Here is a 14,374-nt window from a genome sequence, read left to right as displayed (position 1 = left end):
ACAGTTTATCAGTTGTTCTGTACTGTTATTGTTATGCATTAAATATGATATGAAATTTCTATAAAATATGTAACTGCTGTAAGTCAGGGATCGTCAGTTTATGCAATGATAGAAAATGGGTCCCTTAAGGAAAAAGGTTGGGAACCACGTACTGAAGAAGAAATGCTCATCTACTTGCTAAATATGTTTCTTTCCTACAGCCACTTTGTGTTTCTCCAGCAATAGAGACTCATGTTGTACTTTTATATACACAAAATGAACACACCACTCGTCGACTGAAATACATCTCTCTTTCATAATAATCCCTGTTTGTAGAAGAAAGCTCATTGGAAGAATCCCGGAGAAGATGTTTGTTCCAGGCCACACAACCCGTCTATCTACCCTGACAGCATTTGTCCCAACATGAATTAACATGTCAGTTTTTCTTATTGTTATTGGTAAACAGAGCAGAGAAGTGTACTGTAGCTGACCCTGCATCTCATAAAGAGGCCTATATTTATTATTGGAAATCAATTAAAAACACAAAACAATGATATATATATATTGTCCAGAAACCCTCACAGGTACTGCATTTAGCATAAAATAATATACTCCAATCATAACATGTCAAACTGCAGCCCAACAGGCAACAACAGCTGTCAGTGTGTCAGTGTGCTGACTTGACTATGACTTGCCCCAAACTGCTTGTGATTATCATAAAGTGGGCATGTCTGTAAAGGGGAGACTCGTGGGTACCCATAGAACCCATTTACATTCACATATCTGGAGGTCAGAGGTCAAGGGACCCCTTTGAAAATGGCCTTGCGAGTTTTTCCTCGCCAAAATGTAGTGTAAGTTTGGAGCGTTATTTAACCTCCTTCACAACAAGCTAGTATGACATGGTTGGTACTGATGGATTACATAGGTTATCTAGTTTCATATGATGTCAGTACCTTCCGAGCCCGCTACAACCTCCAAAGGATCGATTGCGTTGATGCGTTAACTCGTTATTATCGTGTTAACTTTGACAGCCCTAATTGCTAATTTGCAACATTATGAACTGGGTGTAAAAATTGCTGTAATTACAGTTTCTCTCCATTGAATACACCAGACACCAGGGTTCAAATGTTCCCTTGTTACAGGGGTCTCCAACCTTTTTAAGAGCTACACATAGCTCCACCAAGTTGTACATCGCCAATAGCAGACATCATTTCTGTCTTACTTTCATGGCAGTCAACACTTCTATTACAATCCCTCCATCGGTGAAGGGCTGTTTGTTTCGTTAGGATGTGCGCCACTAAATGAAGCCTCTGTTGCAGCGTTGGCCTTCTTCGTTGGTTTGGTAAACAGAGACTGACGTCTTTTAAGCATTGTTTTCAGCTCCTTTACCTTCTCCGTTCATAAACTGCTACCAGACGTAAAGTCCCGTGAAAAGTTGACGTGAAAAGTTGCCGTGGACTTTGGTGAAGTGGCACTCGACGTTACATCTTCTACCGACTGACACGCTTGCACCGCAAATGAGACACACTCATCTGTCATCACCCATTCCTCAATAAAATAGTATATTTTTTGCTTTTTATTTTTTTTTACGGTCTTTGTAAATTCTGGTGTACGCTTGCTGGTCTGCTAACATCGCCTGATGTTACTGATGTCATGAAATTTGAAAGCAGCACAACTTGTTTAATTGTTGGCTGATTGGCGAATAATCATTTTGTGTCAGAAGAGGGCGCGATGTCTGTGAATTTGATTGAATAGAAATTTAAACCGGTTTACCATGTGACTTTGTGTTATCAAATTTATGTCCATATTCTTTTAACCTTTAGTGAGCCACTCAGACACAGGTAGCTTTCAAGATTCAAGACTCAAGATTCAAGATGTTTATTGTCACACTGGTTATACAAGTACAATCGTGTGAAATACTTTTTGCTGGGAAGCTCCATTAAAAGTAAGTTATACAATTAATAAAAGGAAATACTAAAGGCCAGACAGTAATCCAAGTATGTGCAATATAAAAATAAAAAAATGCCTGTGCAATATTTTCATAGTATGCAACCTCTACTGCTCCCATATATATATATATGCTTCTATATTTACCATATACCAAGTATTTCCTTTATTATTATACTGTATATTATTTGTAAATACACTATTATTTTTATTTTTATTTAATTGAATTTTTTGCTACTTAACTTACTGTTTTCTTAATGGAGCTTCCCAGCAAAAAGTATTTCACACGATTGTACCTGTATAACAGGTGTGACAATAAACATCTTAAATCTTGGATCTTGACAGAGGCATATTAAGAAAATATATACAAAGAGGCAGTGAGATAAATATAGAAGCATATACACTGTATATATATATATATATATATATAAATATGGGAGCAGTAGAGGTTGCATACTATGAAAATATTGAATAGGCATTTATTTATTTATTTATTTTTATATATTTTTCTTTTTACTTGTTGGAGACCCCTGCTTTGTTATAATCAAAGCTGGAAAATACATCGACAGACTAGTATATATATTCAGCAGCAGGATGTTGTCACACATATATATATATATATTTATTTATGTCATAATTGAAACTATATGTCATAATTTAAACTTTATATATATATATATATATATCTCAATAGGCCACATTGTGTTTGGTGTTGAGAGTCGTGATCCTCCGTCAACACATGGCAGTCAGAATTTATCGAGCGGCGGCCAATCAGAGCGCTCCTTTTAGGGCGAGCCTCCGCCGCGCTCAGCCAATCAGAGACGCGGATCGGGACTCGTGCCTCCGGAGGTTTGTGCAGCAATGCAGGTCACGTGATGCTGGGAACAGGAATGCCAACATGGACCCGTGGCAAGGACGGGATGTGAGAGAGCTCCGACAATAACACGACGGAGGAAGAAAACAACCAGGAGAAAACAGCATCCACGGTGCTGCGACTCTGCACGGAGCCTCCAGCGAGCTGCTCACGGTAGGTCGAGCTGTGATGCCGCTGCTGCTCGGTTCTCTGCTCGGTTCTCTCGGTTCTCCTGCTCGGAGGAGTATAAATAGAACATTTCCTTTTGACCCAGCCGAACTTGAGACTCGTGGATTCCGATGCAGTCACAGTTGCATGCAGACGAACACAAACAGAGAGTCGCATCGGTGTTTCCTTCGTGTTTTTATTCCTTCCTCTCGGTTCTCGGTTCTCCGGGCGCGTCAGGTCGGGCCGTGTTTACCCAGCAGCCTGCAGCCCTTCGAGCTCTCTGTGTGTTACTGCACGGTGTAAAGTATGAGAGGCCCTGCTGCAACATGTGCCCGACGCTCTGACAGCAGCCAGGCAGCCTTTTACCGGAGATAAAGAGAGACTTTAATCTAGCTGGACTCAGACTGCCAACTAAAGATTAACTTTCAATACACTTCAGATTTACATAACCAAAGACATTTTCCATGACACTCTTTTAAAGTGGCAGATTTTCCATTTAAATTAATGTCTGATAAGTAGCTTTCTTTTGCAAAATGGTGATTGAGCTGATGAAAGTATTGCAATTCTGTCAATCGATTAAAATATTTAATCACGATTAATCGCAAATTAACACTTTTTATCTGTTCAAAATGTACCTGCAAATGTATGTATATATTTATTGTTGGAAATCAATTAACAACACAAAACAATGACAGATATTGTCCAGAAACCCTCACAGGTACTGCATTTAGAATAAAACAATATGCTCAAATCATAACATGGCAATAACCAAAGACATTTTCCATGACACTCTTTTAAAGTGGCAGATTTTCATTTAAATAAATGTCTGATAACTAGCTTTCTTTTGCAAAATGAGGACACACAATGGTGATGGAGCTGATGAAAGTATTGCAATTCTAATAATATTTATATAAATATTTAATTAATCGCATGATTGTCCATAGTTTATCACGATTAATTGCACACTTTTTATCTGTTCAAAATGTACCTTAAAGGAAGATTTGTCAAGTTATTTAATACTCTTATCAACATGGGAGTGGACAAATATGCTGCTTTATGCAAATGTATGTATATATGTGTATATGAAAGTATTGCAATTCTGTCAATCGATGATACGTCACTTTCTAAAGCCAAATGAGGAAACACAACGGTGATTGAGCTGATCGATTAAAATATTTAATTAATCCCATAATTGTCCGTAGTTTATAACAATTAATCGCACATTTCTTATCTGTTCAAAATGTACTTATTTACCTACCTAAGTATTTAATACTCTTATCAACATGGGAGTGGGCAAATATGCTTGTTTTATGCAAAATTATGTATATATTTATTATTGGAAATCAATTAACAACACAAAACAATGACACATATTGTCCAGAAACCCTCACAGGTACTGCATTTAGCATAAAACAATATGCTCCAATCATAACATGGCAAACTGCAGCCCAACAGGCAACAACAGCTGTCAGTGTGTCAGTGTGCTGACTTGACTATGACTTGCCCCAAACTGCATGTGATTATCATAAAGTGGACATGTCTGTAAAGGGGAGACTCGTGGGTACCCATAGAACCCATTTACATTCACATATCTGGAGGTCAGAGGTCAAGGGACCCCTTTGAAAATGGCCATGCCAGTTTTTCCTCGCCAAAATTTAGCGTAAGTTTGGAGCGTTATTTAGCCTCTTTCATGACAAGCTAGTATGACGATGGATGACGATGGATTCATTAGTTTCTAGTTTCATATGATGCCAGTATCTTCTGAGCCCGCTACAACCTCTGAAAGATCGATTGCATTAAAGAAATTAGTGGTGTTAAAACAATTTGCATTCATTATTATTATTATCGCGTTAACTTTGACCGCCCTAATTCCAATATTTATATTTTTGCAATATTATGAACTGGGTGTCTGTGGGGTCATTCCCGGAAAAAAAATGCCGTATTACAGTTTCACACCGAAAAATGGAACTATGCACACATTTCTGAAAACTTGAAGCTCCTGTACATATACATTTTATTTTTCTATTCTATTGCTAAGCTTGTGTATCAACAAGAAGACTCCAGTCTGCTAAACTCTGAGCACATTGTTTTCACTTAGATATTCTAAATCAACCAGGACTGAAGTCTTAAGGATTGCCACTTTATTATGTATTTATAATATCTGTTGCCTCATTTTATATACATATGTATAGATGTTTCCAATGCCATTCTGTCGCTAGGGCAACAGCTTTAGTCCAAGATTACTTCTTGTCAGCTATGACCATTGCCATGGTAATCAACCTCTAAATCAGTATTCAAATGCTTTGTTTTTTTTTGTTTTGTTTATCCAAATATGCAATAATAAAGAATAAATCCCAAATAGTCCATGAAATAAGGAATAATCCTACATTATTCATTATTTATGTTCAACGTTATTATTAAAGTATATATCTTTATTTTCTATCAAAGTTGAATATTGCCTTTCAAGTTAGTAAAAAACAAATACAAAAATCAAGTAGGAAAAAAAATGACTTCTTAAATATGTTGTTTGTTGCCAAAGGTTAGTGTAAAGTTTAAAACCCCGGCGTTGAGGTAAATAGCTCTTCATGCACTTCCTCTCTCTGCTGGGTAATAAAATCCAATCTCTATGTCGCCTTTGCAGGTTTTTGTGATCCCACTTCTGGATAGTGTTTCCTCCACATCCTCTCCTCTGGATCAATGGTGTCTCTCAGCAGCAGACCGCTGAGTTTGGACAATGACGTGTTCAGGGACAGCAGCAGCAGCAGCCTGTTCTCCCTCGTCCTGGCAGACGCTGCCAGCAGCGAGGGCGGCAGCTCGGCGTCCTGCGACAGCCCCGACGCCGGGGAGCTGGGCGCCGTGCTCAGCTCCAGCCCCGGAGAGGAGGAAGACGAGGAGGAGGAGGACGAAGATGAATACGAGGGGGCCAGTCTGCATATCTTTCTTGGACCGGCGGGAGAAGAGGAGCCTGCGAGTCAGGAGCCCAAACTGCCAGACTTCCCATTCCATCCCTCCTCCACGTTCACCCCGACCCTGGAGGACATCGAGGAGTTCTTGAGGGAGAAGATGGAGCTGGTCAAAGACGGGCTGCTGACCCCTAAAGAAGAGGAAGAATCCCCTCGACCCTGCAGTCACTCTCCATCCTCCACTGCACCCCCGGCTGCTTCCTCAGAGACTTGCAGTGACCCCGGGTCTAGTGCAAATCATTGCACTTCAAGCCCAAACACTCCTCAGAACGAGCAAAACAGCCCAGCTGACCTTTCCCCTTCTGCCCAAGTGAACCCCTCACCCTCCACCGTAACCCCGCCAGTGCTCCTGGGCGCTCCGCTGGTCCTCCAGCTCCAGCCCCTCCCTCTGGCCCAGCCTCCCACCCCAACAGGCTCTCCTCCCGGGGCCCAAAGTGGCATCTGGCTCACTCATCTGGTCATGGGGCTCCAGGGTGCCGCCACCAGACAAAATCTCACCCTGCTGGCCCCGCAGGTGCCTTCCGCCACCACCACCTCCACCACCACCACCTTGTTATCACTGCACAGCGGAGATCCCAAGTCAGGTGACCAGAAGTACGTGAAGATCGCCCCTCTGCCCATCACTATGAGGACTCTAGAGATCACGGGCTTGACGGGGCTTGGGGGCCAGGGCGGTGGTCTGTTGAAGGCCGTGGCCCCCCGGGTGACCAGGCTGCTGCCGACAGAGAGGGTCCATAAGTGCTCCCACCCCGGCTGTGGGAAGATGTACACCAAAAGCAGCCACCTGAAAGCTCACTTCCGCCGGCATACGGGAGAGAAACCCTACACATGTAGCTGGCCTGAGTGTGGATGGAGGTATGTGGCATCACGTCTACTCTACCAGGTTTAACAGTTAATACATCTCAGGCAGAAACATCCTTTTACATGCACTGGCCAATTTTTAGATTTTGGGCTATTTCGCTTCCATAACATCTTCTTTCAGACTAGTGGAAGGAAAACATCCAAAATACACATTTATGTGTTCATTTACTAAACTTTGTCTATTTGTATCTGTAGATTTCTCATAAATTCACCAAAAGTTACCATTAGATAATGCCGCATTTAAAAATAACATTTCAGAAAACTTGTAATACAAGAAATAATTGTCTTAATGTATGAAACAACTTTGGAAGTTTCATGGTATAATATATTAATATGCGTTTACAAACTCATCTTGCTTCAACCGCAGGGATACAGGTATATTCAGACAGATAGTATGTGGAAAATAATGTGTTTTTTGAACGTTAAAACATGTAAACATGATCTAGTAGAAAGCCAAAATAAAAGTATGAACCTGGAAACGAGCGTGACATGTCCCCTTTAACATTCACTCTTTGGGCCTAGAGCTCCTAGCTGTGTCCTTGTACACCAGATTAGCTCATGTAGGGGACAGTGTTGTCATTCTCATCATCATTAGCCAAATTAGCCGGTGGGCTAATGTGGAAACACGTGGTGTACATCGCTCACTCCGCTCGCCTGCTCTTGTGTCTCCAGGTTCTCCCGATCCGACGAATTGTCCCGTCACCGCCGCTCCCACTCCGGCATCAAGCCGTACGAGTGCTCACTGTGCGAGAAGAAGTTTGCCCGCAGTGATCACTTATCCAAACACACGAAGGTCCACCGCAGCTCCAGGCCCAGCAGGATTATCAGAGCCACCGTGTGACACCTTCAGCTGGCCTAAAACCCTGGCCTGCACCCACCCAGCCTGACCGCGGAGGGGGGGGTCCGGGTCTCCCTCAGGACTTTTGGTGCTTCACAAGCAGAACTTTCAGAAGAATCGTGAGAGCTGGCTGCTGTTCCCCCCCCCCCCTCACATTTCCCTTCCTTTCTCTCCTCCCTGCTGTTTATCTTTCACTCTTCCTTCTGAGCAGCTCGTCGTATACTGAGAGCAGCCACCTCAGGAAAAGCTCAGCTGAAAGTGGATTTCCTGGCCTTCACACACACACACACACACAAGACAAAACAGTCTTACAGAGGCCCCTCTTGCAGCCACTGCTTGCACTGCTGTCACCCGGTGCTGTTGGAAGTATGGTGGCAACCAGCAGTAGGAGTGTCTGTAATTCTTTTATCCCCATTTCTACTTTTGTGATTCTTCCTCAAAGCCAAACTTCAGGGTCCACGTGGATGAAGCTTCCCAATGTTTTTTTGTTTTTGTATGCTGTTCAAGTGAAAATCACATTTGTTCTAATCATAATGGACATGTGCACGTGGCAAAGCGTGACCGCCCATCGCTGCAGGGTGAAATTATGATTCAAGCAGCAGAATTTTCAGAGTTACAGTTCGCTCTGAATGAACACTATGACTGCTATGAGAAATGTTTTTTGTCAGTCTAAAATTGTGGCTTTTCTCACAATTTGGCCAAACCTGAGAAAAAAAAAAGTTTTATGCATCCAGTCCTGGCCTTTTGTCGTATTCGTCCAATCCTAATAGAGAGGTGAAGTCCCGCCCCTTTTGGTGGACCACCATGGGGCCTTATTTCAGAAACAAAATGAACGGTAGTCAACTGCGAGAGATAATTTTTTTTTTTGTATCCTGTTTGAATTGCGCCATGAAACATACATGTGATGTTTCAACAAAGTCTCAGTTTGTTGTGAAACTGTTGAAGTATCAGACTGTGAAAATACGTAATTAGAATGACAACACGTCCAAAACTCGCGTTAAGTGACGTCTCTCCCTCTCTGAAGCTACGATGCCTGAGTGTTTCCTACTGGGATGAACTCACAGGAACAACGGGTCTGATCCTTCTTTCTCTTCCTGACTGATAAAAAGACCAGAGGCCTGTACTATAAATCAGGATTTGGGGTTAGCGAGGTAACGTCAGGGTTAACCCTTCGGGGTTTTAAGTCCTACGAAGGGGTAGATCGCCATGGTAACTTATGCTGAACACCTAACCTGCTCTGGAGCAGGTTAGGTGTTCAGGTTATGTACAGTCTATAAAAGCACCGCCTACTGACCAATCAGAGCTCGGTGTGCCGATCGTATGATAATATATATATATTATTATATATCCCAGCCCCATCTAGACGAATATATCTGACTTTTCAGGCCGTTAAATTAATAAATCTGTTAATTTACGCGTTCACACATCTGCAATTTTTTTCTTTTGCCAGCTGTCCTTCCTGCATTCGGCTGAATTATGTGTTTAACTTCTTCGCAATTGTCTAATATTATAGTTTGTGAAATGTGCCGCTCTGCTGACAGTAGACTTGTCCATGTCTGTGATTGGTCAGATGCTGCTAACATCGCCCCCTTACATGTGAACGCGCTCATAACCAGATTGAGAAACCCTGGGTTGATTTATCGAGTTGATAACCAGCGTCGTAGGACCGCTTAGCAGGATGACGTTTGCTAGGGTTAGTGAAGCCAGATAACGAGAAGGTATCAAGGGTATGTTGAACTCGCTTCGTAGTACAGGCCTCTGGAGTCGCTGGATAAATTCTGGATTTATTTGTGCGTGCTCATAGCAAAGGTAGCTAGCTGGCTAGGGTTGGTGACGTATATTGGGCGAGACGAGAGATGTAGTTCACTGAGCGGTTTCACACAGAACTAAATGAGACAAACTGAAACTTCCTCGACTTGAAAACGTGTGTTTTAAATTGACAAACATCATATGTGTGATTCATGGTGCAATTCAAACAGGATCAAAAAAATATTCGTCTCTCTCCGTTGGCTGTCGTACATATTTTTTCCCGACATAAGTTCCCATTGTGGTCCATCGGAAGCAGAGAGACTCCGCCTCTCTATCTACCCTGTTTTTGACCCGTATGCCTTTTCTCAGCCCCAGAATGCCCTATAATCTCTATTGATGCCTTTATCCATATCACAAAACCAACCTCACTTGATCCTACTGTTATCATGTGACTGCTCTTATTTAACTGTGATTCTGAACCGGGGGTTGCCAAACCAGAAAACCCTGTTCCGGCCCTGCGAGAGCATGAAAACCACACCGTCGGTGCGTGACAGTTTATAAGCTCTTTGTTCTCTTGAAATCATTGTGCCGCCTGGAAAACTTACTCGGCCTATATGTTATATTCTGGCTCAATGGTGCGAAAGTGATGTGAAACACTGCTCTTTCTTATTTACAGTAGCGGTTACTGTAACACATTTCTCTGTTGGTTACAGCAGCAAGAAAAGCTAATAGTTTAAACAGCTGGAAAGGCAGCTAACATCTACTCATCTGTATTAGCATACTCAATATAATGTGTATTGAACATAAAGGACAAAGATAACATGTACAGCTTGTAGCCTTTATAATAGATGTTTGTTTTTATATCAATGAGGATTTTCAATCAGTGCATTAAGCTATTCAAGTGGTGTTTTCTGGAGAGGTTTTTCGGTCTAGTTTGATTGTAGCGTGATCAATCTGTGGAATGTCGGACTGATTACGGTCTGGGATTTGGAGTCCCGCTCTACACGTTCACAAACTATTAAGCTGAGTCTGCTGGTCTCAAGTGCACTTTGTGTTAGTGGAAAGTGAGAAACAGTCATTGTGCTCTTATAGCGGTTCCACGATATGCATTGGAACCGTAAAAATGATTTTCTAAGGAAGGTTAAGCTGCGCTGTGCCAGCCCGGTCGCACAGCAGCTCGTTAAATAGTCACGAAATGTAATGTATTGATTCGTGTACAGAGACATGAATTTCAATTTTTTTTTTCGTGATGGTCAGCACGAAGTCAATTCGTATGTAATGTTGGTCGCGGTGGATGGGTAGGTCAAAAAACACAGGACTCTTTACCCAGGACACTGCTGTTTATGTCCCGTGTGAAACCACAAGTCAGAGTTGATTTACCTGTCCTGTAACTTCCGTACTTAAGTTACTCCCGGAGTTATTTAAACCCAAACCGCAATCTTTTCCTAAACCTAACTAAGTAGTTGTGTTGCCTAAGCCTAACCAAGTGGGTCTATTCATAAACCTAAGTGATTTTATTTTGAAAAGACTGGAGCGGAAATTGACATGTCAAGTGTTGCTGGACATTCGTAGAAAAACGTACGAAAAATACGTTGTTGAAAGTCGTGCTGAGCGCCACAAAAAACCCCACAGGACTTTCACACAGGAGACGGCTGTTTGTGTCACGTGAGAAACCAGAAGTCAATGTTGATGTATTTGTCACGTAACTTCCGCACTTAAGTTACAGCACTTCCAGACATATTTTAAGCCAAACCGCGATCTTTTCCTAAACCTAACTAAGTACTTTTGTTGATTAAGCCTAAGCCTTAAGCCTTTTCCTAACTAAGTGCTTTTACTTTGACAAGACTGGAGCGGAAATTGACACTTGCGTCACGTGTTGCTGGACATTTGTAGGAAAACGCACGAAAAATACGTTGTTGAAAGTCGTGCTGAGCGTCACGAAAAAGGGAAATTCGTGTCTATGGAGACGAATCAAATAGATTAAATTTTGTGACTATTTCACGAACTTCCGTGAGACTGTTATCTGTGCTGTGCAGTCACTATTATGATTTATTCTTTGATCTCTACACATTGGTGCTTGTTAACCTCCCAGTGCTTCACACGTTAGCGACTGTATAACCGAACGCTTCACATAACTGGATTGTCTCTGTTGAACCGGCAGACACTTAACGCTACTACAAACCCGCAGGCTACTGGCAATCTTAGCTTAGCTCGAGCAACATTGGTGCTTTTTGGATGAACTCCAAAGTGGAGCACTTCTGCATGTAGCAGTGCACATTTACACGTCCTCATTCATACCTCTGTCTCTTTAGCATTATGGATAGGTTTCACTCTTTTTTTATAAAACAACCATGCTTAGTGATGTAGGAACTCTTTCAGAGCAGACAGACGGACAGACGTGTTTATCTGTCTTTGTGTCTGAGCCTCCCCAGGCTGCTTCTATTGACCTACATCTAGACCTGTATCCTCTAATCAGCATCCATCTCTCTCTCTCTCTCTCTCTCTCTCTCTCTCTCTCTCTCTCTCTTCTGTTCTCTGCTTCTCTCTCTGTCCGGTCTGTGGATCTGCTTGAACACAGCCTCATCTCTTTCTTTTTTTTTTTTTTTTTTGGAATATCAGATATGCTATTTTCCTATTTGCAAAAATAAAAAGCAAAAAAATGAAATTGCTGACTCCCTTGCTTTGTTTTCTTGACGGATACTTCATGAAAAGAACTGTTACTGCAATTATGAGGGTTGAATGGAAGTTACAGTAACAGCTGGGTTCACACACAAGTGTGAGAAAGTGTTATTTTTAACACCCACTACCATTTTACATCGATTTTATTGTGTGGAATGATATTCGAAAGGCTAATTTACTTAAGTATTTACATTTTCCAATACTTTCAGTGGTGGAAGAAGTACTCTGATCATTTACTTAAAAAGTAAAAGTAACAATACCACAGTGTAGAAATACTCTGTTACAAGTAAAAAACCCTCGTTCAAATTCTTACTAGAGTAAAAGTACTCATTTATAATAATTCATTAATAGTCAATATAATAAACATGTATTTTGTGATTATATTTTGTATTAATATTCTGAATCTGCAAAGTAACTAAAGCTTTAAAATAAATGCAGTGGAGTCAAAAGTACAATATTTCCCTCTGAAATTGTTGTGGAGTAGATGTATAAAGTTGCATCAAATAGAATTAGTCAAATAAAGTACCTAAAAATTGTACTTAAAGCTGCAGTAGGCAGTATATTTTTGGCATCATTGGGCAAAAATTCCATAATAACTTTTCAGCATATTGTAATTCAAGTGTTCTGAGAGAAAACTAGACTTCTGCAGCTCTTCATGACTCTGTTTTTAGGCTTTAGAACATCTAGCCCGTGACGGGAGACTTTGACCAATCACAGGTCATTTCAGAGAGAGAGAGCGTTCCTATTGGCTGTGCTCCGGTCATGTGACCAGAACTTGGCGTTCCTTCACCAGATTTCACAATGGCGGCGGCGTCAAAGACTTTCTCATTTTACAGCTAAACCGTGCACTACAAGATGATTCTGAGAACACCTGAGGAGAGAAATAGGCATTAACGTAACGCAAGTGATTGACAGCCGGCTCTCATAGACAGCAGCTGGACAGCAGACCTCAGATCAGCTCTTACTGCTTGTTTTCCTCCGGTGTGTGGATATTTGCTCCAATCTCGCCTACTTCAGCTTTAAAAGTAAATGCACAGTTACTTTCCACCACTGGCTACTTTCTACTTCTACTTCAATACCTTTCAAAAGTATTGTACCTTTTTCTCCACTGCCTTTACGTGACAACCATATTACAAGTTACTTTGTAGATTAAAGTTGCTTTAATGGTTAAACTAATATGGCTGACGTGCAGCACACTGTTGACTATTTAAATCCAGCAGACGCAGAGCGACATAAGCATTTATTTGTCGTCCAACACACACAAATCCAGTATTCACTCTTCTTTAAGCTCTGTGTTGATCTTTTACTAACTACTGAAAAGCTGCTTTTTAGCTGCTAAATGCTCCACTGTGTTCACCAGCTGCTCTCTAACTGTGTCTGACTGCTGTTTGGTGCTGAGCTGGTAGCGTACCGTGAGTTTATCACAGCTTTTTATGCAGCTGCCTGCTGTGGCTGGAAACAACACTGATGAGGAAACATAGCCTGAACCCAAGTAGTACATTTGTGAGCTGGAAAAAAACCAAAACAATGAGCTAAAAAGAGCCTAAAAAGTTCAACATTACACATAGTCATTTTACACATTCTTCATATAAATAAATACTGAATAGTGCAGCAGGTCTAAAGGTCTTTATAAACCCTTCAATGAGAAATAGATAGTAGTTTACATTGTTTATATACTCACCTGAGTACTTGACTGCTGGAAACTGTATCTTTCATTCATATTATATATACTGTATATAGTACCATCATTAGTATTACTATTATTATTGTTGTTGTATTAACCTACACTACACCCATATTATTATTAATATTATTATTATTATTATTATTAATATTATTATTATTATTATTGTTATTATTATTATTGTATTAACCTATACTACACCCATATTATTATTATTATTATTATTATTATTATTATATCTTCTCATAGCATTTCTTACATCTTCTTGTATTATCAAATTATACAGCTATACTACTATTATACTATTACATTACACTACTGTATCATACACTATGATATACACTACTATATTCAGTACTCTTGCACTATTTGCACTACCATTGGCACACTGTCACTTCACTGCTGTACTTCTGTTATCTTATTTTTATTTTATTTAACTTTATTCTATTCGAGTTGATCTCTTTTTAAGGTGTATTGGTGTTGGGACGTGTTGTTTAAGCTATTGGATGCCTAAATTTCCTTCAGGATCAATTAAGTATCAATCTAAATGTATCTATCTTTCTATCTAAATACACTGGTATGCAGTACTTTAAATGATCCAACAGTGTACCATTATAATGTGGCTTATATGTAGATGCATCAGATATAATAAC

General features: G+C 40.7%; 1 protein-coding gene across 1 annotated transcript; it reads left to right on the top strand.

Moving 5' to 3' along the window:
- Positions 1–2,590: 2,590 nt before the first annotated feature.
- Positions 2,591–11,697, top strand: LOC141771671 (uncharacterized). The gene is made up of 3 exons (XM_074642218.1): positions 2,591–2,953; positions 5,589–6,765; positions 7,444–11,697. The coding sequence occupies exons 2-3, from the start codon at positions 5,645–5,647 to the stop codon at positions 7,610–7,612; spliced, it is 1,290 nt and encodes a 429-aa protein (XP_074498319.1). The 5' UTR covers positions 2,591–2,953; positions 5,589–5,644; the 3' UTR covers positions 7,613–11,697.
- Positions 11,698–14,374: the final 2,677 nt, after the last annotated feature.

Source organism: Sebastes fasciatus, chromosome 1 (assembly GCF_043250625.1).
Source record: "Sebastes fasciatus isolate fSebFas1 chromosome 1, fSebFas1.pri, whole genome shotgun sequence".
Classification (NCBI taxonomy): Eukaryota; Metazoa; Chordata; class Actinopteri; order Perciformes; family Sebastidae; genus Sebastes; species Sebastes fasciatus.
The sequence above is the reverse complement of the archived record's forward strand: the minus strand, read 5'-3'. Positions and strand labels throughout refer to the sequence as shown.

Excerpts from the sequence above, each read along its gene's own strand:
- LOC141771671 (XM_074642218.1), top strand. The coding sequence starts at position 5,645 with ATGGTGTCTCTCAGCAGCAGACCGCTGAGTTTGGACAATGACGTGTTC. Across the intron at positions 6,766-7,443 it reads TGGCCTGAGTGTGGATGGAG|GTTCTCCCGATCCGACGAAT; the intron begins GTATGTGGCATC and ends TTGTGTCTCCAG.